At 43.3% G+C, this 24,972-nt stretch overlaps 3 protein-coding genes across 20 annotated transcripts in view; 2 read left to right on the plus strand and 1 right to left on the minus strand.

Annotated features, from left to right (window-relative positions):
• Nucleotides 1-14,070, minus strand: part of mrpl14 (mitochondrial ribosomal protein L14) — a 78,903-nt gene extending 64,833 nt beyond the window's left edge. Inside the window, exon 1 of the mRNA XM_069538806.1 lies at nt 14,066-14,070. The gene's annotated coding sequence lies outside the window, so the exon portion shown is untranslated. The remainder of the gene's footprint in view (nt 1-14,065) is intronic.
• Nucleotides 1-18,129, plus strand: part of tacc2 (transforming, acidic coiled-coil containing protein 2) — a 49,732-nt gene extending 31,603 nt beyond the window's left edge. For 6 of the 17 annotated variants that reach the window (XM_069538796.1, XM_069538781.1, XM_069538799.1 and 3 more), the window contains 17 exons: nt 3,826-3,932; nt 4,400-5,822; nt 7,018-7,059; nt 7,255-7,312; nt 7,393-7,597; nt 8,080-8,129; nt 8,215-8,324; nt 8,642-8,795; nt 9,150-9,296; nt 9,570-9,662; nt 12,928-13,071; nt 13,161-13,237; nt 14,188-14,231; nt 16,082-16,242; nt 16,350-16,456; nt 16,688-16,808; nt 17,198-18,129. In XM_069538796.1, coding sequence (XP_069394897.1) covers nt 3,826-3,932; nt 4,400-5,822; nt 7,018-7,059; nt 7,255-7,312; nt 7,393-7,597; nt 8,080-8,129; nt 8,215-8,324; nt 8,642-8,795; nt 9,150-9,296; nt 9,570-9,662; nt 12,928-13,071; nt 13,161-13,237; nt 14,188-14,231; nt 16,082-16,242; nt 16,350-16,456; nt 16,688-16,808; nt 17,198-17,263 — 3,109 coding nt within the window. In that variant the 3' untranslated portion in view covers nt 17,264-18,129. Of the gene's footprint in view, nt 1-3,825; nt 3,933-4,399; nt 5,823-6,013; nt 6,050-7,017; nt 7,060-7,254; nt 7,313-7,392; nt 7,598-8,079; nt 8,130-8,214; nt 8,325-8,641; nt 8,796-9,149; nt 9,297-9,569; nt 9,663-10,572; nt 10,633-12,927; nt 13,072-13,160; nt 13,238-14,187; nt 14,232-16,081; nt 16,243-16,349; nt 16,457-16,687; nt 16,809-17,197 lie in introns of all 17 variants that reach the window. The other 11 variants (XM_069538797.1, XM_069538782.1, XM_069538784.1 and 8 more) reach the window with 10 other exon arrangements.
• Nucleotides 18,130-18,783: 654 nt separating this feature from the next.
• On the plus strand, nt 18,784-23,326 carry ly6pge (lymphocyte antigen 6 family member pge). Of its 2 annotated transcripts, none has more exons than XM_069538807.1 (3): nt 18,784-19,340; nt 21,244-21,378; nt 21,863-23,326. In XM_069538807.1, exons 1-3 carry the CDS (start codon nt 19,280-19,282, stop codon nt 22,054-22,056), a joined length of 390 nt encoding a protein of 129 aa, XP_069394908.1. In that variant the 5' UTR covers nt 18,784-19,279; the 3' UTR covers nt 22,057-23,326. The 2 variants fall into 2 exon arrangements, with proteins under 2 accessions (XP_069394908.1, XP_019946877.1); XM_020091318.2 differs by having other exon boundaries at nt 19,030-19,340; nt 21,244-21,360.
• Nucleotides 23,327-24,972: the final 1,646 nt, after the last annotated feature.

A 24,972-nucleotide genomic window follows, 5' to 3' on the forward strand; every position in this document is an offset into this window, starting at 1 on the left:
CAGATAATTTAATAATGGTAAGCTTGTGACACTTCATGCTGAAGAAAACCTTTCCCTGGTTCTTTGATTCCCAAAATTGCAAACAGTAAATCACAAATCAACCTGATCCCCAAAGCAGTCGTGGTAGACAGGATTGCTGCATCAAGAGAAGATTAAAAAAGATGTTGATGATTTGTGGGGATAAGGCAGGAGGTGATGGAGAAAGTGAGGGATATAAAGGTGGAGGAAGGGAGGAATAGAAAGAGATAGATGAACGTCGGTGTCCAGACAGAGAAGGGTGTTTAAAGGTGTTTGACAGGCAAGAGACGGTGGAGGGAGCTGTGTGCGGCAGATAATCCATTGAGGCTAATCACACAGCTGCTTGGAGACCAGGAGCCAGCCGCCATTTATCCATCGCTTCTTCCTCTTTTTCTTTCGTTCACCATCAGTTGCCTCCTCCTCCCCCATCTTCCCTTTGTGCTGACATCAAATGCTCATTTGTAATCACAGCATCTTCTGTTTTGGAAGAGTATGGACGCTTTAAATTGACAGACAGGTGGTGTGGGGTTTACGTGTCAGTACAGCCCAGTTTCTCCCACTTCCCTGGGGCTTGGCGGTGGCTCTCCCTCCAGCTCTGTGAAAGCTGTTGAGACAGGTGGAGTTGGATTTGGAGGCAGAGACACGTCTGGGTTTCTGAAATGCAGCGTCTCCCCTGCCTCCTGCTGCACAGACTCTGTCTCCAGGCAGTCGTCTCGGCATCTGAGAGGCTCCGATTGCCTACTGCTTCTCTCTTTGTTTCTAACCTCATACCCCGACTGCTCACCCACACGTGGCTTTTCCTCTTTCTGTGTTTTGTCTGCTGTTTGGTAACATAAGAGCTGCAGAAGACTGTGTTAACACAGGCGGCATGCTCATTTTTTTGCTTCTTATTAATTTGTATACTTTTATCCACAATATTCCATTAAATTTATGATTTTCGTTGTTTTAAATCTCAATTAAGATGATTGATTCTGGGAGGATTAGAAGAAACCGGCTCTTGTGATGTGAGCAGAATGATACTGATGCAGCAGCGTCATAAATGTGCAGTGTGCAGATCCTTCCGTGTAAATGTTGGACCGTGTGCATCCAGCCACTCTGCTCTTGTTTTTCCTGCCAACGTGGAACATATGGCAGAGACAGCCTCCAGTTGCCATAGCAACACAGTGTTTGCAGTTGCATGAAAAATGGCCTCTGCATGGAGACAAACTGAGCATGTTTTAATAATTTTTTCAGTTTTCAGTTTACTACTCATCTGTTCTCAACAAAACTGCTAATATTTATCCATAACAGCATATTATTCCCACCCATATTTGTGTGCTGGAAGCTTTTTTGTTTGTTGGATACAGCATTCGGGTCCTGTCTTCTGAGTAGTCTGCTTCACTGCCTGTCTTAAATCATCTGACAGTATATGATCTTGGTTCCCAGTGACTGATCCAGTTGGATCCCCAGACAGACTCCTCTCATCCTGCTGGGACACACCTGGCCCTCGCAGAGATTATAGCTCTGGCTCCCTTCTTAGCCATGTGCTGTTTCATCACACATCACAGCACCATGGAAATACTGTGTGTGTCAAAGCATTGTCTGAGGAAACATCAGACTTAACATTAAAAATGAAATAAACAGGTACAATTTATTATATTAGCCCCTGCCAGAGCCCTAACATGCTGTCCAAGGTTTCTGTGTAGCCTGATGAGTTAACAGTGGAGCATGTTGCTGTGCAAGGAGACTTTGTTACTCCTGCCATATTGTTGGCGTAAAAGAACCACCCTCTCTGCTGTGATATGGCCCCAGGGATAGAGGACATATTGACCATTACAGCAAAAACATTTATTGCCAGCATTCTCTATAAACATTAAAGTCTCAGCTCTGGAATTGTGTTGCATCAGCTGTATTGAGCTAATGTTTCAGGCCCCCATGTCTCTCACACTTTACTAGCTTTTATTTGAACAATATTTTGTGCATATGGTGTGTGTGCATGAAAGAGATGCTGACTGGCCTCAGCAATGCCTTCAGGATAGCCTCTATAGATTGAATCAATACATTGTGGTCACATGAGTTGTCATTTAACTGTGGATGCCTACAATAATGGCAGCATTACCTCGAGGGACTCATTTCATGGTGCTGTCCAAGAATATGTGGGAGAAGCCATCTTCTGCACCTGCACACAGTTATATCTTTTTAGGTATGAGCTGTTATCAAAAGATATGTTTCTTCATTTTCATGATGAAAATGTGAGTCACAATCTGAGTTTGTCTTCTGCGTTGACTAAGGCAGTGGTTCCCAAACTAGGGGTTGCAAGATACAGATTAAATTCAATTCTCAATATCATAATTTAGCTATAATGTTTGAAATGCTAAAGAAATACTTTGAAATGAAAGCATACAAGTAATTATCTGCCTGCCGATCAACATGTTCATGTAAAGTTTGACCCCTGGACTAAGAAATGTGTCAGTTTTCTTAACTATCTGAAAATTTGACTAAAGTGTAAATAATGAGACAGGACATAATATTATATGTGAAAGTGGGCGAGCTGGTGGGCAGCGTACTGCCTTCCCTGTATGGATACAGCAGAGTGGCTCAGAGGCGAGAGAGGAAGAGAGAGAGGTAGAGGGAGGGAGTGAATGATTTGGATAGAGAGAGAAAGAGAGAGTGAGGCAGGGAGAGTTGTATGCAGGCACAGGCTTCTGTAGAGAGTCTCATTTAGTCTCATCTCCTACTGGGGAGGAGTGGAGACGGGCTGATATGGAGACATAAAGAATAGTATAGGGAAAGGATTGGGAACAAAGAGAGCTGCTAATTAGACTATAGAGAAAGGTAGATAGAATAAAGAGGCTGCGTTCAATCCGGTGGTCTTAGTCATCATCTGAGGACGAGGCATTGGGCGTCTACCTGTGTGTCAGGCAGGAGGATTGTGGTGCGGAGAGGGGTAGCCAGCCGGCAGCCATGGCAGTTAGTGCGTGGCAGGCTCTGTCTCCACTGCAGTGGGCTCGCTGGGGCTGGGACACACTGCTGGGAGGGGCAGAAGACGGGGACAGCCCAGACTCGGATCCTGCTCTGGGGCTCCTCCGGCGACTCTCCTGGGGCTCACGCCATGATGGCATGATCAAGGCTGCCAGGGGGCCAGTCAGACAGAGGTGAGAGACAGGATGGGATGATGGGCCACAGATGAAATTAATAATGACAACATTGGAGCATGGAGATTGGTATTCAGGTTGTGTGCTCAGCTTTGCTACCATATGAATGTGTGTGTGTAATGCAGAGGAAAAATCAATGCAGTGTTCTGCTTTGGACGATAACATTGTGGTTATAATTTGCCTTTTGTCATGAATCATCAGTCATTTCTCCATTTGGGTCTTGATGTTCTCCTCGACTTCCTGTCTATTCAATTCAAAGCTTTATTGTCATATGCACAGTAAAGAAACACGTTTCCCTGTCTATTGTATTGCTGTGACATCTTTGGATGTTAAGATGGTCTCCTGTCTGTGTGTATGTCGAGATGTGCAAGTGTTCGCCGGGAAGGGGATTTTGTGTCTTTCACCATTGAAGTCCATTAGCAATTAAATAAAAAATGAAAAATAGATCTTGGTGTTATTCCTAGTTCATGGACAGTACATAGCAAACTATTTAATCTCTGTGACATAATAACTCAATATATTACCTTAACAAATGATAATCATCTTTCAAGTGGAGACAAGTTTAGCTCTGCCTCTTGTGATATTGATGCCAATGATCCTGATTCAGAGTCATTGTTGTTCAAGTCTGATTCCCAGCATCCTTGACTTAGTTTGTCCTTGTCTTTTGTTAAAGGAGCTCAGATTCTGATGGAGCGTTTGAGACCCCTGAATCTACGACTCCAGTCAAGGCTGTTTCTCCTGTTGACCCCCAGACCCTGCTACTGACATCTGATGACAAAGGTACAGTAAGGAGTAGATATTGTACTGTCCTTGCTTAGCTGAGTAAAATACTCTGTTACAGTATGCTGAAAAAATACCAGGTAAAGCTAAGTCATGTTGCACCATCTAGTGGAAAAAAGCAGTATTCCACATCTGGCTGTGTGAAGACAAGACTCTCCACTGCTCAAACTGATGCCTTTAGAGTATCTAGGCAAGCTTGACCAATAAATTGTATCCTCCTCTTTTACAAGATTATTTTTTCCGTCCAGATTCACTGAATTGTTTATAGCCTGTTCATTTTTATCATTGCATCTGAGCAAATACAGCTTTTAGCTACATGCACGATTTCTTTTTCACACCCAAACTCAACAGATTAATAATATCATCATCATAATTACATTTCTAAAGCTATATTTAGCTTTGATTTAGCATTTTTAATGTCTCGATAAAACCTCTTAATATGTCATGTGATTCTTCATCTTTTGCAGTAGCAGAGACCTCAGTCAGTGAGCCTGCCTCTGACTTGACTTCAATTGATGCACGATGCCATTCTCCATCTATTGTTTTTGATGAAAACAAGCCTATCGCAGCCAGTGGCACATACAACATTGAGTATATTGCTACTGATTCAGCTAGTCACACACTCACTCGATCCCTCAGCCTCCAGGGAGGAGAGCTAGACAGCTGCGGCCTGTTGGACGGATCCACAACTGGAGGATTCCGACCACATTCAGAGTCCTTCAGCGTATGCACTGAGAGTGCCCCAGGTACACTCCACAGGCCCAAGAAGGTCCGTCCTGGTTCTTTGAAGAAAAAGCCTCTTCTTAGACAGAACTCCAACCCAGAAAGTCCAAGGCCTGCCTCATCCAGCAGCACCCCAGAGGTCAAGAAACGGGCAAAGCCTCGAACTGCCAGCCCTCTCCAGGCTCAGGAGGAAGCAGAAGCAGTATCTGCAACACAGAGCCCTGGAGGAACCCTCCGCAGAACCAGGAAGAGCTGCGTTGAAACTCCACCCCCTCTCCCAGAAGAGACCAATCACATCAGCCAAGAAGAGACCGTTGTCATCCCTGCCTTACCCTTGTGCCACGAGGAGACACCTCTCCCTGGTAGTGTAACAGACAGAGAAGAATCCCCCATCCCCCCTAGTACCTCCTATAAATGGGATCCAGATAACTTTGAGAACATCGACCCTTTCAAGACAGGAGGTAGTAAAATTGCCAACTCACCAGAACTAGGACGTAAAGGTCCAGTGTGCGCCTCTATTGCTACGCTTGTAGAGAGTACCCCAGTCCCTGCTGCAGACCTACATCAATACAGCCCTCCAGCTCCTCTTCAGGAGCCAATCACCAACCCTGAAGAGCAACCGATCATCCCCAAGCGTCAGGCGGTAAGGCTGGAGTTTGACTACTCTGAGGAGAGCAGTGAGGTGTCACACCAGGCCTCACCCCCACCTAAGAAAGTGGGCAAGAAACCCGGTGCCAAGATGCCTCTGAGGAAACCAAAGCTGGGGACGAAGAAGGCTCCTCCAGCACAGACGGAGCAGCTGGACAACAACTCTCCGGCAACACACAATGGCAACGACGATGAAATCTCTGCTCCTAAAGAGTCATACAGTTTGGAAACGGACAAGTGGGACAATCCAAATTTCAATCCATTCACCTCCAAGACAGGAATCAGCAACACCCCTAAATTGTGTAGGCAGTCTTACAGCTTTGACCCCAGTAACTTAGACGACTCAATAGACCCCTTCAAATCCTCCAATAAGATGGCCAACTCCCCTCCGAAGGCCTCTGCCTCTTTTGAGCTGTCATCCAATGACTATGACAATGACAATGACAATGACAACATTGGGGAACTGGAGGACCAAAACCAGAACAAACCTGCCAAGAAGAAGAAAACTCCACTCAAATCGTAAGTTCATGTAGCTCCATACAGACATACACAACATCACATTACAGACATTCATGTAGGGACATCTGCATCGCCGTGCGTTTGTTTTTTGAAGTTACTCTGTGTGTTTGTGGTCTACTTGTCTACTATGGCTTGTAGTGTCCTCTGTCTGTCTCTCTGTCACCTGTGTCTGTGTATCTTGTACGTCATAGGAAGTCCAGGGGTGTGTCCTCTCTATGTTGTCTGTTGTAAGTACAGGGGCAACACAACCATCCAGCATTTTTGAGCCTTAATCCCATGTGACTTATTCTAAGTCTGCATGTTGCCCAGGTGTCCCTCCTCGTATTAACAGAAACATCAAAATCCATTATTATTATTAACTACTATTAAACAATCCCATTTACAAAAATGTAAAGGCTACCCATTTTAATTGCAGAACAGATGTCTTCACTTATTCTGTATTATATACAGTATATACACATCATTTCAGTGTGGTCTGCAACTTGAAGGACTTAAAACCTTCTACCAATAGAGATCAGTGTAGCTGTCCTTAATGAGGTTGTGTTAAATGATGAAGAATTAATGGTGGCAAACAAAACACAAGGAGATGTGTTATTAACTTCACCAAGGAGTTTATGTTTTCATGTTTGTGTTCATTTGTTAGTTCGCAAGATTATGCAAAAATTACTCAACCAATATATGTAACCAATATGTAAATATGGTTTCTTAAGGGGACTGTTGGGCCTTAGTGCAATTCCATTTGTGTTTTTATGTTGCTGCCATTTTTAAACTGAATAAAAAAAACTTTTTTTCAAGATCAAAGATTCTGTTATATGACAAAGTGTTCCAATAAAAAGATCTATTTTATATACCTTTGTCAGATTTGTGATAGATATATTTTAGTGACATGCCAGAATGTAACAAAGGAGGTGCTTGTGCTCCCTCTTGTGTTCATTGTTGGCTATTGTTGGCTAAAAGAACTAAAACTGTATAGATACAGATCTATTTTTTAAATTATTTTTTTTATAAATTCACAATACAAAACTGGATCCAAGGTCATCCCAAGATATACAACCAGTTATTGATAATTCCTGTTCACATTAAATACCTACCTCTAACTGTTAATCCATTGTAATACATTATGTTTGCATTATGTCCGAACTAACCTATTACATCCCTAAATGCATTCCTATCTGGTATCTGTGCTATATGGCAGTATGTGCACAGCCACTGTCATTTCAGCCTCACATACACTACAGTAAGTAGCTCTATTACACATGTTAAAGCTGCTCTTAGCATAAATGTTATTTATAGATGATAGTGTTTATGGCTTTACATGTTTGAGTCACACTTATTATTATTATTATTATTCATAGAATATATAGATCAGTCAAAAGCTGTGGACTGCAGACACTAAGCGAATGTATATCTTAATCAATTTTCTTTTTCTCAGTAATACTTTCAGAGTGAAGAGGTCGCCAAAGAAATCACCACTGTCTGACACATCAGAGGTGTGTACTTAATGCTGACCTGAAACATATTGACCGTATTTACTCCTCCGTCTGAGGATATCATTGTTTTTGTGTTGCAGGATCTTACGTCCACAGATGAGCCCTCCTCCCTCCACCCACAGGACGACCACGCCACTGATGAGGAGAAACTGGCCTCCTCCACCAATCACAAGTGGGCCACCCTGCATGACATGGATGCAGAACTGAACTCTGACAAAGACTTTCCTCAGCCGTGTGACCTCACATCCTTTGTTAATGAGAACAGGCTTCCTCATCAGAGTCTAGGTGAGCCATTGCTGTCCTCTACCCTGTTAAGATCCGGTATTAACATCTGTCCTGAGATCTGTTCACTCAGACTTTGATCCCTGTTTGTACCTTCAGCCACCTGCGTCCCAACAAACGCTATCAGCTATCACAATATGCCACAGACAGGCTTGGCTGACAAGAAATTTAGAGCTTATGTTTGAATAAACCCTTGTGTACGACAATCAGACAATTTACTCTTCATTCATCTGGCAACATTATTGATTTTTCTTGTACAATTGCAAAATGCTTGCTGGCCCAGTTCTCAGCTACCCTCTGACCTCTAGATGATCCACCTCTTCCCAGAGGCTGTGTGACTCCACCCAGCTGGGTCACGGATGAAAGTGAGAACAGAGAACGCTGCCTCAGCCTCTGAGCCTGTCAGTCCACAGCTGAACACTGGCTAACATGTCTCTACATTTCTTCCTCTGCATCTGAAATTTGGTTTTGTCTTTCTGTGGCAGTGCAAGACTATGAAATTGAGTACATGGAGAAGATTGGCTCCTCTTCACCTGTGAGTATTTGGTATATTTCAGAGATTTTGTTTGCAATGTGTGAGTTTGGCTTGTTAATGTTTTAATGAATTGTGTGTCTCGTAGCCACCCTCAGTGAAGAAGCCATCTTTGTACCTGAATCTGGATTCAGTATCTGACAACTTAACCAAGAACATGGGTGCACATGGATCTGAGCCCAGCTCCCCCTGCACAGGGTACATTCTACTACTTCTACTACTACTTCCCATACTACTACTACTACAAGTACTACTAGTAGTTTCCATGCTTTTGCCTTGATGACAGCCAAGGGCCGGAAGCATTATGTTTTCGGGTTGTCAATCCAACAAGTTGTATGTTCACTGTGCGGGAGGGTGTACTGGGCAGTTTTAGTCTGACCACAATGATTTGGGTTGCACAATGATGCATACAGCTTCATGATGTTTTTAATTAACACTCTCATCCATCAAACCCAGTACATTACATGTCATGAGCCTCTCTCTTCTCTGCTCTCTCTTCCTCTCATTCTGTGCAGGAGCTTTGAGGAGATGGAGGCCCAGATATCAGCAGGTATAAAGACACCGGTACTGAGCTCCCGGCCCGGACCCGAGGGCTCTGCCGTAGATAAAGGCAGGAAGAGAGAGAGCGAGTCTCTCAGCCGAACTCAGAGCACAGAGAGGGATGAGCAGGTGAGTCAAACACCTTTATCGTCACATATGCAATTTCTGTGTCTCGTCACCATCACGTGAGGAGAATCTGTCAATGTTGATTTCATAACATTCGCACCATGTCATTGTTTAGTCACAACTAAGAGAGCCACAGTATGCTTTATCGCAGGCCGTGACTTGGCCCTCCGCCAGTCGTAATGATTCTCATTAAAGCCGAGTCACTGATGCCACTTCACTACACAAAGTTTCAAGCTTGAACTCAGTGACTGAGTCCCCAATGCTGCCACTCAAACAAAAACTCAGTGCTTTGCTTTGCCATGCTGACCCCTGCCCTCCTCCCTGCCCTCTGCCCACTCCTCCTGGTGCCCTTTTTAGTCCCCTAGCCAGGGCCCCATGGAGGCCCCTGCTCCTGTCCCGGCCATGCCCCTGTTAGACAGGCTGTCTGAGTGTGACGACCCCCTGCAGTACCTGGAGCCTGACCTGGCCGAGACCAACCCCACAGCATTCGCCCAAAAGCTACAGGTGTGTTGACAGCCCACACATGACCTCTCGTGGCCCTGATGTATGTTTTTGTTATTCCCATTGTGTCACATTATCACATCCTGCATATTCTTTTTCCCATTTTTTCCTCCTTACTTTGGCTTAAGATCGATGGTGTAGACAGCAGGAAGTGTGTGTGCTCAACTTTCAATATGTTTTCCCTTTTGCTCTCTCATCCTTGGGCCGCAACCCTCTGCCTCCCTTACCCTTGAACTTCATCAACCCCCTCCCAACCCCCCCTTGAGTGCGGCCCAGGAGGAGCTGGTACTTGCTGCCCTGAGGATAGAGGCTCTGCAGGTAGCCAAAAACATCTCTCAGAGCCCCTCCCTCTCCACTGTAACCCCCCAGGTACTGCGCTGAGTCAGCCTGCACCTGCTCTATGTCCGTATGTGTGAGTGTACATGTGTGAGTGCGTTTGTGCCAGAGCAAAGTTGCATCCTGAATGAGCGATTGCATAACAGCAGGTGTGTGAAGAGGCACACACCTGAGCATCTGCTGTGTGTGTGTGTGTGTGTGTGTGTGTGTGTGTGTGTGTGTGTGTGTGTGTGTGTGTGTGTGTGTGTGTGTGAGTGTGCATGAGTGTGTCTCAGCCTGCCTACCCCTCTCCCTAAACACACCATTCTGAGTGTGACTGAACCCATGGCCTTATCAACATGGCGGCTGCACCACCACATCCGCAGTCCTGCCACCTCTTCAATCCCCACATATAAAGTCTCTTATTAACATGGCTTAATGCGTCCCACTCCCATCCCCGACTAGCAGCTAGCTCTTCCAGGTTGACTCCTTTGGAAACCAGAGTGCTGTGCCTTGACAGTCCCTTGCCTTTACTATGCATGCTGGGCAACATCCATGTTGTCTGTTCAGGCTTACATGAGCATGAACGTGACTGGGAACGTCTCACCCTGGACTTAATGTCAGCAGCTGAGGAAGTATATGGACTCATACAGATGTAGTTCTTGATGCTTTACTATCATCATCACCTTGAATCCCAGTCACATTCTTGTTTTGTGATTTGGTTCTTTTTCCCAGACTAACAGCACTAACAAACACTGGGTAGGTGCCAACGAGGGTAATTTGGTTTAGGTTGAAAAGCACAGGTCTAGACATAGGAAAATATTATTTTTTCCTTCTGTGCTTAATGATCAGTGGTAAATCTGCAACATCTAGTCAGTGGAACAACTCTCAATACAGTTGGAGCAGGTCAGGCGCGGCCCTCTTTCCCTCCTTGTCTCATGCTCTTGTCCCACACATTTTACAGTCTCGTCTCAAGAAACCCAGCACGCGGCGATGGAATATCAACGGTTCACCTTTATTGAAAGTAAGAGTGACATCACTCCCCTGTGATCTGTCTACGTTCAGTGCAGTCCTTAGATTTAGTTGTGTCTGGCTCAGTGCACAAGAACACTGGATGTGAAGTGTTGACAGCAGGGATCACAGCCCTTAATCAATAAATCAATCACTCATATTTTATTTGTATAGTCCATATTCACTAATCCCGATTGGCTTCATAGGTGTTACATGCTCTGTCCCTCAACCCCTCTCGCAGGAGAGACAGAAGTGTAATAGATGTCTTGTGTAACAGAGCAACATCAACAAAATAACAATGTTTTATACATTAATATATGTATTGTGTTTACTTTTTTTAAAATTGAAAACAGTGTCTAACATAAATTATAAAGAGGTATGTTGATGTGTATGCAAATGATAGGGCTACAACTCTTATACAGATATAAATGTCCTAATATTAGAACTGAAATTCAGCACTTTACCATCCTTCTGCTGGATTCCAGAGCCAAAACAACCATCCAGACTCCTAAAGACTGCACTGTATACTGTAGCCCCTGTAGACCCCAGAAGATATAGAAAGACCTTTCTTAAGGTCTCCCTTCATTTACCTTCTACCATAGCTGTAATTTGTCCGTCAGCAAATTCATCCTTGTAGTCTTCCTCATTCTATTACAGCACCATTAACAATGTGATGATGAGAGGTTGAAGGATTCACGGGTCTTCGTTGCGTTGTGGGGAAGCTTCTGAGTGGGAATCTGCTGTACCACTTGGGTACGACAAAACGACCCCCCTAAGGATCCTACAGAGTGGAGAAAGGAAACCTGGAGAGAATAGATTTGAGGGGAGGCGTGCAGACTGCGAGAAGGGAAGAGGGGGAGGGTGTTAGGAAGGCATTTATAAAATGGTGGAAGATGTGTGGTTGAGGTGTGGTCCAGCTCCTGAAACTTTGCTGGATAACCTAATGTTGCTCCAACTTGTGTCTTAAATTTACACGTTTGGTTCATAGCAAGTAGATTTACTTTAAGTCATCTTAAGTGATTTTTTTTGTCTGTATCATTCCCAAAGCGAAGATAAATGTTGGCAGTTTATTAGACATGATGATTTAGGGTGATGTGGAAATGATGGGTGCTTTTTGTACAAGGCTGATCTACCAATTAGGCAAAGTGGGCAACTGCCCTGGGGGCCGAATACTGTTAAGTTGTGTGGCAATTACTTAATGGCACCACCAAAGCACAATTGCTCACTTTGCCCCAGATACTTCTTGGGGATTGTCTCTGTAGGACAGCAATTTAATGCAACTTGAATTTTCTTTTTAAAACCTCACTGAACTGGGAGAATAAGCCTAATACCTCACTAAAAGCAAAAAGAGGTCCATGGTTACCTGAACTTGACCAGCTTTTACCTCCGGTGGAATAAAGGAATTATTGCTGCAGCCAGACCAAACACTTCACTCTCTTTTCTACGAATTAGTCTCGGTCTCCTTGTCCCCCGTGAGCCTCGACCATTTAATCAAATCCTTCCGTAATCCGGCTCTCCCAAGGATGACTAAATCTCTTTCAGAGCAGCAAACAGAGTTTCAAGGGCCAGAAATGACTTTAGAATTAGGATTGTGTTTTTGGCTCAGTGTTTTGTTTGATTGGAGCTGTTGTCGGGAGAGTATTGTCCTAAGTTGCGATGGTCACATCAAAATGTACATATATACTTTGGTTTGTTGCGACTTTCAATGCAATTTAAAGCTATGTTGAAATTGATTTTTAAGGGTAAATCCTGGGAATTTTCTAGTTCAGCTCACACCACAATCTATCTGCCAACAGGTAAGAACAGTGTAGCATGGTGCTGAATGCTTTAACATGAGACTAACATCTATTTCCCATGCTGCCCAGTTTTCTACCCCACTTCCCTCCTCTATATGATGCAGTCCTTGCTGTATCAGCTGCTACCTTCCTTCCCCTCAGCCTTGCCTCGACCCCCCCAGTCACATTCCAGCTCCCGCAACGAGCAGGAGATCATGACTGCTCGGCGGAGGGCAGCATCAGCCAATCACTTGGCTAATACTGTGGCTATGAAGACTGTCTCATCCAATCATGTGGCAGCTGACCAAGTCTTCAGGAGCATCACTACCCTGCCTCATTTACATATTAATTTTTTTTGCTGCGTGGTACATTTTAATATCGTTTGATACTGCCTTGCGGTTTGGTCCAGTAATCTAGTTGAGAATGTGCGTGTCGGCCCTGAGGGTGAGGATGCCCTGTCTGTAGCTCCGTCTGGTTTGTTAATGGTTATGTTTCCTTTCCTCTCCATCCTCTCCCTTGGTTCCTGGAAGCAGCACAGAGACACGTCGTCTCCAGTGGAGAGTGCTGTGTCGAAGAACTCGCTGTACTCTAGGACTGCCACTACCAACTACATCGAAGGGGAGAGTCCCCACCTGCCCCGGGATCTGGACCACTCGTTGGGAATTGCACGAGAAGAGGTGCCACAAAACTATTTCTTTTATCCTAGAAGTCTGTTTATAGATTTAATATAACACTCTGTACTTCATGATTCACTTTTCCTCCTCAGATTGTGACGAAGGAGAAAGAAGTGCTGGAGTGGCAGAGAAAGTATGAAGACAGCCGACAGGAAGTGGTGGAGATGAGGTAAGACGCAGCACGTCGGGTTGTCGTCACTTAAATCACGGCCAGGTCCCACCCATACACTGCAGGGTGTGGGTTTAACACCTTCTGTTCTACAGCAGTGTCATGATGTTTAGTGTCTTTATCCATTCTCTGCCTTTAACAAGTCAATTGGTTTATCATGCTTAAACTGACAGACCAAGCCATGGTTAACAGCAGAGTGGCGAGCTCTTCAAAGAACTTTACCTTATTATCTGCATTCGTGATAGTGCTGGAGAAGAGAAACATTTATGTGGTTGATATCCTGGGTTAAAAAGTTAGATCTCCATTAAAAAGGAAATGAAGGGGCTTTAAGTGACTGTCATTTGGATTATTTACAAGTGATTGATTGACAGCAGCGCAAAACTGGGATTAACCTGAATCGTGTTTACATCCATAAACGATCAATCTATATCGGACAAATGGCTGCTAATAGGGGCCCGTAGAGATGGAGATATATGTGGCACTGACACCATGTTCTCTGCCAGCAGGTGGTGGGTGTGGGTCCAGCTGGCCACAGATCAGTTAGTGTGGATAAGAGAGAGCTTACTTCATTTGACTTATTGGGCTCAGGATAAGGAGGAGCTAAATGCCTAAGGGCAAGGCATAGCTAATCAATCCTCTTACCTCTGGTAACCTGCTTTTACCAAAACAAGGCTTCTCACTGGGCCCTGCTGCTCCACTCGGAGGGCAGGGAAGCTTCCAACAGTTAGATTCAGGTGGAAACTGGTAAAACTGTCCACCCAATCCCAGCCACGTGTTTTCATTTGATAATCTTGGTAAGGGCTGAAAGGAAGCTCTATAAACAAATGTCTGTGTTCACTGGTGCAGGCAAATATATAAATTCCACACTCTAAGGTTGTTTTAGAGACATGTATATTTATACTGATCTAAATCTATCCATATTCTGATGATCTAAATTTTCTCATCCATAGGAGAATTGTTGCAGAGTATGAGAAGACAATTGCACAGATGATTGGTGAGTTCATTTCTAAATACAGGTTTACATGAACAAAGTTCTGGTCACATGGTTGCTGTTCCCTCTGACTTTTATTTTCAATTAATTACTTTTGGTCCCCAGCCTCTGCCACCACTTTGTGCTGCACATGTTTGATTTGCAAACCGAGCAAAAACAAAGAAGGACTTTAGGTTTCCGAATACACTGACTTCAGAGCGCAGAGTTAAATGCGCTGAAACAATCTATCTTTGCTATGTGCCTGCTTTCTCATGTTTGATGGATATGATCTGAACCCTGTAGCTTTGGTCTCGGCCATGCTCTCACCTTTGCTCACTCGTGTCCAGCTTCTCTGGACGCAGTAAATTCCACCTCGGGCCGAGTCTCTGCATCATTACTGCCCTCACCTACATCCTCTCCACCACCCCTGGACATTTTTAGAGATTTTGCTTTTTCGCTGCTGTATAATTTTATTTCTTATTCTCATTAAAGCACAAAAAAGGAACAACCTGTCTCTGCCTGTGTCTAACACTCGGCTCTTTCACGTGTCTTGCCCTCCCAGCTTGACTTAACACAGTCCCTTCTTTTCTGTTCTGCTCCCATCTTTGCCCCTTACTGTTTGATAACACTGACAGGCATGCCAGGTGAGTAATAAGGACTCGTCCTTCACTTCTTTTTGTGTCAGCTCACGTCTCTCCATCCGTCCGTCAAAGAAGGGGCGCAGATGTGCTCACTTTTTCATTACATCCAATGGCAACTGTTTGTCCATGTTGTTGTGTTTCATCCTGTATTTTGAGACATTGTATATTGAACAAGGACAGAATTGTTTGTCAGTTTCTATTCAGCTGCCTTTAATGGGATTTTTAATTGTTGATATTCAGTGCAACATCGTACCTACTGGAAACCTTTACGTGCACATCTGCACCTTGTTTCTGTGATATGGAGGGTTGCGTCATTCATAGAATTAGTGAGTTAAGCAGGCTGGTAAAATAAGTTTGTAAGAGGAAAGGATAGGGAATGCTTGGATGGGGTCAAGATACTGTTGAAGCTTTGTCACATTATACTGAACTCAAAGAAAAGCAAACCAGAGGCCGCTATGGTTCCTCTATGGTTTCCAAGTCTCTTTATTTTTTCCATTGTTATGTGTTTTTGTTTGCATGCTACACTGGTTTATCAGAAATACACATGTAGTGTAGTATATAGTGATATTAACTCATACGAATACAAATCCATTCTAATATATAGACTGTGTCTGTGTCAGGGCATGCATCCTTCAGAGATCGCAGGCTACCCAGCCCTCAAAGACTGCCTCCTTCGTGGGTTGTGTGGACTGATAAGGCAGAACTGAAATGAGACAGTCTGGTCCACAGAGGATTTCTGTCACCAGCTTGTCCTGCCTTTATTGCTGTTGCCTAGCAACAGAGCTGAAGTTGGACATGAGAAAGTTTTAATGCCCCTTGGTTTTTTTGGGACATCTCGTTGCTTACTGGTGCCTCAACTCCACCCATTACCTCTTCATAAAAGGTTTTATCACTAAAGCACAAAGAATCCCGAGATCAGCCTAGGAAGGATCCACATGTTAAATTCTTTGTTTCTCAAGGATGGAAGGACGTATTTGTCAGGTGAGTGTGAAGGAGCCTTTGAAGTGGGACAGCCTAGTCATGCTGCTCTCGAGCAATGAGGCTTCAAATGCAGCCTCTGAAGGATGAAGCTTGAATTCAGACACAGCTATAGTCTTTTAAAACATTTGCTTGTACAAATGTGTGTTGCTGGGGGTCTTTAAACCCTCCACATGCCCACTAGTACAGAAGACTGTTCAGCACATACTGCAGACTCATGATCTGATGTACAGTATGTTTGTGTGTATCCATCAGAGGATGACCAGAAAGAGAAGTCTCTCTCCCACCACACCATCCAGCAACTGATCGTGGAGAAGGACCAGGCCCTGGCTGACCTCAACTCCGTGGAAAAGTCCCTGGCTGACCTCTTCCGTCGTTACGAAAAGATGAAAGATGTGCTGGAGGGCTTCCGCAAGGTGACTTATACTGACTAATTAATCATTCACTAAACGCAGGCATTTGTCATCTAAAGTTTTTCATTATGACTAGAGATTAAAAGCAACTACTTCTCACTCCATTTCAGAATGAAGAGGTTCTGAAGAAGTGCGCTCAGGAGTATCTGTCCAGAGTCCGTAAGGAGGAACAGCGCTATCAGGCCCTGAAGATTCATGCAGAGGAGAAACTAGACAAGTGAGCTTAAGCATACTCTCATTATTTGATGTTCTCTCTTCTATGACTGCATTTTCCCCCAAAGGGATATCACCACAATACACTAATTACACAGTAACTCACTGTCCAATTGAAATATGCTGGGATACAGGCCAATGTAATTAGCTGGCTGTGCTTTCACAAGACTTCCCAAGCTTATGGGAGCTACGCAGAGGTGACTTGATTCTCATTGTGTGACTTGTGTGTTTCCAGGGCCAATTCAGACATAGCTCATGTGCGAGCCAAGTCCAAGCAGGAGCAGGCCGCCCACCAGGCCAGTCTGAGGAAGGAGCAGATGAAAGTGGACTCTCTGGAGCGCACTTTAGAGCAAAAGGTCAGTGGTGAGATGCAGTAAAAAAGGAAATGAGTTATTTAAATGTGAGTAAACAAAAAAAGGGAGATTGACTGCTTTCCCATCGCCAGTGGAGGACTTAACCTTTCTGTTTTTTGTTTTTTATCCGTGTGTCACGTTCAACTTCACAAATGCCCTGAAAACTGAGACGTTCCCTCACCTTGCTGTCTTGCCAAATTAGCGTTTTCATCACGTGTCAGGTCAATCAGAGCCAATAAAAACCTGTGTCTACTGCAGTCATTTGACCTGGAAGTGAATGCAGATTAAATCCATTCCCATTTCAGAAAAAAGCCAAATGTTGGCATGTGTTAGTTGACCAGTGGAAAAGGGGCTTAAGTATATACACTGTAATATTGACTCTTGTTTTTCAGAACAAAGAGATCGAGGAGCTGACAAAGATTTGTGACGAGCTCATCGCTAAGATGGGGAAGAGTTAGCAGCTGCGTCACACCCGGTCCAAGTCTCAAAGAGAAGACAAGATGCTGTGTAAAAACTACTTAGAAAGGAAGCAGATCAGTTTTATTTATCACTCCACCAAGGACTAATGCAGAGATTAGCCCTGAGTGGTTTTGCCGATTTTATTACCTACTGACTTTGTCTACACAGGATCCACAGGAATGGCTTCCTCTAAATCACTCTGTACATTGTTTTGATGTGTCAGCGTATCGTACTGTAACAGAGGTCTGGTTTAAAGATTTAGAAAATGTACCATATCACTAATGAGTGTGTGTGTGTGTGTGTGTGTGTGTGTGTGTGGATGAGAGAGTGAGAGCATTGTTTGTGGGTGAAATTATCTTTAATTTTGTTGCCATGACAGCCATTGAGGGAGAAGACTGTTTACCCGCTCCTGTTGTCGTCTCAAAGATAGACTTTGAAAAAGAGTATCAGAGAGTTAGATTCATTCATAACATGTTGATAAACCCTGAAGAGAACTCAAACTATCACAGTAGCTTCCTGCATGTGAGAGAGAAATGTTAATGTTTGTATATACCATAGGAAATTCCAAGTATCTGCATTTTTGATAGTTATCCTCAGTGCGCTTTTCCTCATGTAACCTTGTAGATATTTGTCATACTTGTCATAGCTTTCTCGACGAAATCGTTGGGACTTTATTTTTTGATTTTATTTTGATATGAGGCAAAATAATCATGACTGTATTCAGTTGTGACAAGGAGTAATTTAATTTTGGATGGATATGTCCTCATCCTGCTATGGTCGTTGTGTCACACTGAGGAATAACTTCTCTGCACAGCTACTGTACAGCGTCTGCTTACAAAGTGCAATAAAAGATGGCAATACAGCACACTGGGTTCACTCTACTGCTTTACCTGCACAGCATGTTTTCTCACTAACTTCAAATGGGTCTGCATGTAGAAAATCACACTCAGTGGCTCAATTTGTTTTCCTGCATTTGTGTTTAGCTGGAAATCTGGTGGAAATTAGTTTAGTTGATCTGGCACAACCATTTATAAATCAGGGTTTAGATGTGAGTATAATTATTTGAGGATGTGCTGCTTCCTGTCAGTGTCAGAGGACAAAATAAACACAAGCACAGGTGATCTTGCTGATGTGTAAATGATGCACTGATGCATCATAAATTTTCCTTTTTGAGTTTTTTGTTTGAATCTTGATGAAAAAAAATACTGACAGGATTTCTACTTTAATATAATATCTATTAATAGTAATAGTGTTCAAAATAAGTTAGAAATAACATATGTTGAACCATATTACCATATTTAGAGCATTAGTGCTCCGCAATGAAGACAAGAAACAGTTGGAAACAGCTTTAGATTATTGCAATATAAATAAACCTTTTGACAAATACAGCAGTGTTGTATCCTGACAGCTACTACTCTAAAATATATAGACAATCAATGTCATTTGGACAGATGACACCCAACTTATAATTATTCACTGCAATTCTTGCAACCGCAGATTTGTATTATAACCTCTTACTCTAAATACAGAGTTCCTCTTTCCAAAGGTCCAACTGAAGTAGCTACAACATTTACATGGACTCCATCCCTATATGTAAAAAACGTCAAATCTACGTAAGCAGCAGCAAAATGTTCTTGAATACAGATCTCACACAAACAAATGTACAACAGAGGACAAATCTACACCTGATGATCAGGGGAATGGAGTGTTAGGGCTGGGCTGCAGGTAGAAACAGGGACAGGAAAGGGAAGATCCACATTCTGGATGGGTGTGGCCACATCAAGTGAAGATAAGTGAGGTGAAAGGTGCAGGATGTGTTCCAGTGCACGTCTATGACTGAAGAAGCCACCACTGACACTGTGTACACAGGAGTTGTGGGCCCCAGTGGAGGGGCTGCTTGTCTGCTGGTCAGTGCATTTGGGGATATTGGCTCATTAGATAGCCCGGATTAAGCTCAGGGGGCTTTAGGAGCAAACAAGCTTCTTTTCACAGAAGGACCAAGGACCACCGGCACCATGAGAGCTGTCCAGTACTGTCCGCTGCTCCTGCTTACCCTGGTCCTGCTATTAACCAACAGTAAGGACTTTATTTTCTATTTCCCAGCATTCTATTTCTTCTAACTATCCTTTCCTCCTATTGGATCATCTGTCAACCTTTGATTTGAGATTGGTTGGTGTCTCACTTCAGACAATTTTCTCATTTGTCTCTGTGGAACTTCCAAGAATAGTTTTTACTAATTGTTTTCTGTAAGAGGCACGAACCTGCTAACTGTCCACAAAGACTGTGCTTTCAGACATCAGAACAAGAGATGACACAACAACACTGCATTTCTTTATTACGCCGAACATCCCTGACATGTTTTCTCAACCTAATAAGTAGATACCAGCGTAAGACCTTATGATGACTCTTTATTCATGCCAAGTCTGCTAATTGTTGTTAATTTCCATGATAATTATCCAGCTTTTTGCCGCCCTCCCAACTGTCATCCTCTCCTGTAGCAAGCATGCAATCCCCCAGCAGTTAATCTCTTAATAGGCCTGCCGGCTAATACTTAAAGCATGTGTATGGAGCGGCTGTGCTGTGGGGATAGATTGGGGTCAACAACAAACAGCAGGGGATATTTATATGGCATGTCAACACACAGAGGAGCACACGACCAGTGACAAAAATAGACCAGCTATTCAAATTCAAGCAAGAAATTGTGGTTTGCTGTCATTGTCATTGTTTTACTTCTTAAGTTGTGTGTGTTTTTGTCAGTTAAAAGGCTGACATTTCTACACTTTTTAAAATTTTGGAAAATGTCAACTCTCTGGTCTGTAACTGTAAGGAAACAACACTTTGTGCAACTTTCTCGTCCTCCCGCCATCACAACTGAATGATAAAAGGGCACAGTCAGGATCGAAGGAGGTTATTTTGATTCAACTAAACAAAAGATGTGCTGCTGCAAAAGAATGTTTGAGTCTTTCTGTGATTCCTCTAAGTCCAGCTCTGTTCGATCCTCTTAGGACTCTGCATTGAAGGCAGTTTCTGAAGGGCCATTTTAGAATTTAGGAGAGCGAAAGAGGTTTTCAAAAGGAAGCGTTAAAGTGATATTTAAAAGGTCAGCTTGTCCTCGAACAACCACTCCTTCCTCTGAAGAGCTTTACAGAGACATTTAAGTGTTTTATGTGCTAAAGTGGACTCCTCAAGCTTTAGCTGAAGGTTAGGAACATGTGTTTTTAAATCTGAGGGTGACCGTTTAACTATTTGCTTTTTTTGAGAAAACAAAAGGGAGTAATTAATGCTTTGTCTTCACTTTACTGTCATTGTAAGGTGTGATTTACAACAACTGTGGTGTTTTTAAAGGGCATAAATCCCAGGCCCTGAATTGATGATAAATGGGACTGAGTTAGTTTAAGTGTGCCACAGTGTAATGCAGTCTTTACCACACTAGAGCAGCTGTAGGTAGCTGTCTCAAGATTTACCAGAGTCTAAATATAGCGTCTTAAAGGACAAATGTAGCAGCAGAAACTGAAAGAATAAGTCAAGACATCAAATACCAGAAATTTCTTATTCTGTCTGTGAAATATTCAGAGGAAAATACTGCATCATAAAGGATCACAAACAATCCCATCAATTGAAGCAATATGATTAAGTCAGTATGAGAGCAGAGATGAAACAGTTTGAAAATGCTGTCACACGATTATGGTGACATTTATCAGTATAATCGCTGTATTATTAAAATGCGCTGAAACTTTTCAAAATGAATGTTGAATAATATATTTTTTTGAAATAAAAATGATATAGCTCCATATAACACCATTATTCCCTATGCCCATTTAAAAGCAGACTTCTGATAAAGAAAAAGATAGAGCCATACATCTCCACTCCACCAGGACCAAACTATATTCAAGAGATCTCTGAGTTGTTGTTCTACTCTTCTTTGTGTATCATGCATCTGTGTGTGCATTAGCAAACATCTCTCCTCTGTGTTTGTCAGGTGAGGCTTTGCAATGTTTTACCTGTATGGGCTCCAACAACGAGGACTGCAACCGACAAGGCTCCAAATCGTGTCCCAGCTACTCTGACGCCTGTGCTGTGGTGGTGGGCCATGACAGTGAGTCCAACCTTGACAGTGTAGTAGCCTTTTCTTTTACTAGTTTGTCTTTTCTATACCAACAATTATAACTGTTAAAACTGTATTTGTATCAGCATGTGTGTGTGTGTGTGTGTGTTTAATTTAATGGAAGACAGGCTGCTGCTGTCTGGAGACAAGTCCCAGTCAGCAGGGGGTCTGAGGCTTTTAAGAGAATGAAGAGCTTTGTTTTTTTAGGACACCATGTGTTCAATTCCTCCTCATTAAATTAAGCTTTTTCCTAATTTAAACCTGCACAACACAGAAGTTTTACATACAATATTGAAAAAGTATGGCAACGGCAGCAACCATCATTTGCATGGACACATACATTACGTAGATGCACTAGTTTCCTCACATAAAGTGTCATAGCCCATATAACTCATATATATCTATACATCTATATCTATATATACTGTATATGTCCTGTGTGAGACGGATCCTAAACCAGTGTACCTGACTTCTATTCCTGTGTGTTTGTCAGGTGGGGTGATGAAGTCATGCTCCTACAAGTCTTTTTGCAGTCAGGCCAACAGCCAGGGCTACAGGGCACCAGGCGTCAGAGTCCACTGCTGCTACAGCAACGACTGCAATGTGACAAGCTTCGCCTCTCCGCTGCCAGGACTCAACTACCTGCTGCTGCTCCTGCCTCTGTTGTTCCTCTGCTTTTTCAAGTAGATGTTTCGGCACAACTTCATCGTGCCTACAAGTATCCACCTGAAAGTCTCGACGCCGACCACTGTTGTTCTCAGTCAGCCCCCCCCCCCCCCAAAAAGCCGAATAACGCTGTGCAATTTGATGCTACACTTCTCGTCCTACTTTCCACCACTTCACTCCACTCAACGTAAACACTGACATCCTGGAGTTGCTGAAGAGCTTGAGGTGCTAGGTGTGACTGTGTGGATTATACGCACCGTGTTGGATTGAATCCATTAAGCGGTGCTCAAGTAGATGCGACTTTCAGTGGATTTCGCTAAGCCAATAAGTAGAGGATCCTGAGGGAAGTGCTGAAATAACAGGCAGAGCTAATTTATTATTTGCCTCTTACATTAAAGAGGGGAGAGATACTGTTCTAGTTCTTTTAGTTCATTTGCTTAATGAACAGTTGAACCAATAGGCTCGAGAATCTCATTGACTTTTCACTTTTCAAGTCACATTTCTGCCGAGTCTGTTGTCTCTTTTCTTACCTACGTACCCACATGCCAAAGTTATTCCAGCAGAGCTTGTGCTGCAGGAGATGCCACTATGACTAAATATGGCACCAAGAGTTCAGTCAGGGTGTCGTTACATCATCAGCCCCTCCACCTGTCAATCAAGCATCTGACGAGCAGTGCAGGATAACTTGGGAGGTGGCGAGGAAACACTTCTCACACGCCGCAAATCCACATAAGCCTTTTACATGGCCAAGCACGTTACACTCATGAGGTTAATCCACTGTGTTTGAAAAGAATTACTGAGTTTATAAACAGAGTGAGGGTGAGCAGACCTCACCACAGGTTGAGGCCTGTACTCTATAAGTTGAGTCCACTGTACATATTGTATAGAAAATGTCCGTGAATGAAAACAACAACACGACAATCCACACTGTTTGCTGAGGGGTTTTTTTGGGCAGTCATTTGTTGGGCAGTTATTTTATGATATATATTAAATCTATAACCTGCAGAAGTTACAGTATCTGTATCGTAATAATATAGCATAAACTGCACACTCTAATCGTGTGCATTCTGTTCCTTGTTTTATCTGTATTTCTCCTCATGGATTAAATTTAACATTTTAATGTAATTTGAACTAAAAGAAACTAGATGTCCATATTTTTCACTTGTATATATGAAATTGTAAGGAAATGTATTCTACTGAATGACACAATGGAGCCAATTTAGGATGTGCAGACTAATTGTTTTTAATTCAATGTAAATGCAAACAATATAAAATACCTTTTGTAACTGCATTTCTGCGAATGTCCTTCTTTCACTTCTAATTTAATTTAACCTGCATTTTATCCATATACTAGATGTATATAGAATACGCACAGTTATTGTTATTATTATTAGTACTACTAGTATTATTATTATTATTATTGTCTGTCATTTATAACAATTTGTCATCTATTACAATTATAAATCCTTCTGCTGCAGTTTAAGATTGGATACCTTGACCTGCATGCTTATTGTTAGCTTGCATCCTGTGAGAGGGCATACTACTGTTATGTGAAATATCTGTGTAGCAGCAAGCATGCTGCAGACCTCTACAATTATTACTAAAGAATGCAGGCATGCATTCTGCGAGAAGTAATTCTACTGTTATGTGAAATATCTGTGTAGCAGCGAGCATGCTGCTGACCTCTAAAATTATATAAAGGATGTGGGCATGCACTCTGCAAGAGGACATGCTTCTGTTATGTGAAATATCTATGTTTAGCAGCAAGCATGCTGCTGACCTCTAAAATTATAGGCTAAACAATCTGGGCATGCATTCTGTGGGAGGTAATTATTGACTAAAGAATGCAAGCATGCATTCTGCGAGAAGTCATGCTACTGTTATGTGAAATATTTGTGTATCAACAAGCATTCTGCAGACCTCAAATTATTTACGAAGCAGATCAATACACCCAGCAATCCACTGGTCTTTCAAGCTGAGATAATGTTGTCTAAGCCCTAGTGAACTTAACACTCGTAGGCTGTTGAAGACCAACTACCCAAGGCTTTCACTGTGGATTCAGGGACCAGGGCAGCAGCGGTGGTAGTGGGAAGAATCGGACTCACGGTACAGTTGTAGGAACTGCAGTTCCCAGAGTTCTGTGCGGCGTGACGCCAATTGGCAGCGCGCTACCTGCCGTGCTCACGGCGAAAACAGGTGTTTTGGGGAGTTGTCTCGTTTGTCCCGGACATGGAGGCGGGCGTCCGTCTCGCTGAGGGAGGACTGGGTGTTGATCAGCACGGTTCGGACCGGGTCTTCATCCTGCGTTAGAGGAATCTCCGCCGCTGTACTGCTTCATCGAAGTAAATTTCTCAGGGGCAGAGGAAGGGGTGACAGGGATTATCAGCCTGATGTTCTTCTTCAAAGTGTGTGACAGCAACTGGAGAGGTTCTCCGTGACTGGTCCCAAGAGGGACGGACATATTGCGGCTTTAGAGGCTCTTGAGTAACTTACTCCCTGGCCAGTTTTTAATAGAGGATTTTTGGCTGCCAGACGAGAACTACGGGGGACATCGCAACTCTCTTCTGGTCTTTCCTCCCGATCCTTCCTCGTCATGCTGAGTTCGAAGATGCAGTCTTCTTCGATGAGGGATCCTTCGTCTGTCCCGAGATGAGGCATGATGAGTGTGGATAGGTGAGTACAGTGACGAGCCAAATGATCATAACCGTGCTTCACGTGTTGCTGGCAGCAGGGCGTGAGTGCTAGTGTAACTGAGCTGGGATCAGTGAGGAGGAGACTGTGGTCAAGTGAGCAGACGTTCGTCTTTTCCTGATTTCAAGTGCGCCCGTAATACAGAATGTATGGCAAATGCATGTAGTCCATGATACGGAGCGAGCAAACCTATTACGCCACTGTAAAATCCCTTTGATCCATAATTTCTGACAAAGGTTGATACAC

Source organism: Paralichthys olivaceus, chromosome 14, assembly GCF_024713975.1.
Source record: "Paralichthys olivaceus isolate ysfri-2021 chromosome 14, ASM2471397v2, whole genome shotgun sequence".
Classification (NCBI taxonomy): domain Eukaryota; kingdom Metazoa; phylum Chordata; class Actinopteri; order Pleuronectiformes; family Paralichthyidae; genus Paralichthys; species Paralichthys olivaceus.

What these genes read in the sequence shown, in the direction of transcription:
- ly6pge (XM_069538807.1), top strand. Translation starts at nt 19,280, where the DNA reads ATGAGAGCTGTCCAGTACTGTCCGCTGCTCCTGCTTACCCTGGTCCTG. An exon ending in GGTCCTGCTATTAACCAACA is followed by an intron (nt 19,341 to 21,243) that starts GTAAGGACTTTA and finishes TGTGTTTGTCAG; the next exon opens with GTGAGGCTTTGCAATGTTTT. An exon ending in CAGTGAGTCCAACCTTGACA is followed by an intron (nt 21,379 to 21,862) that starts GTGTAGTAGCCT and finishes TGTGTTTGTCAG; the next exon opens with GTGGGGTGATGAAGTCATGC.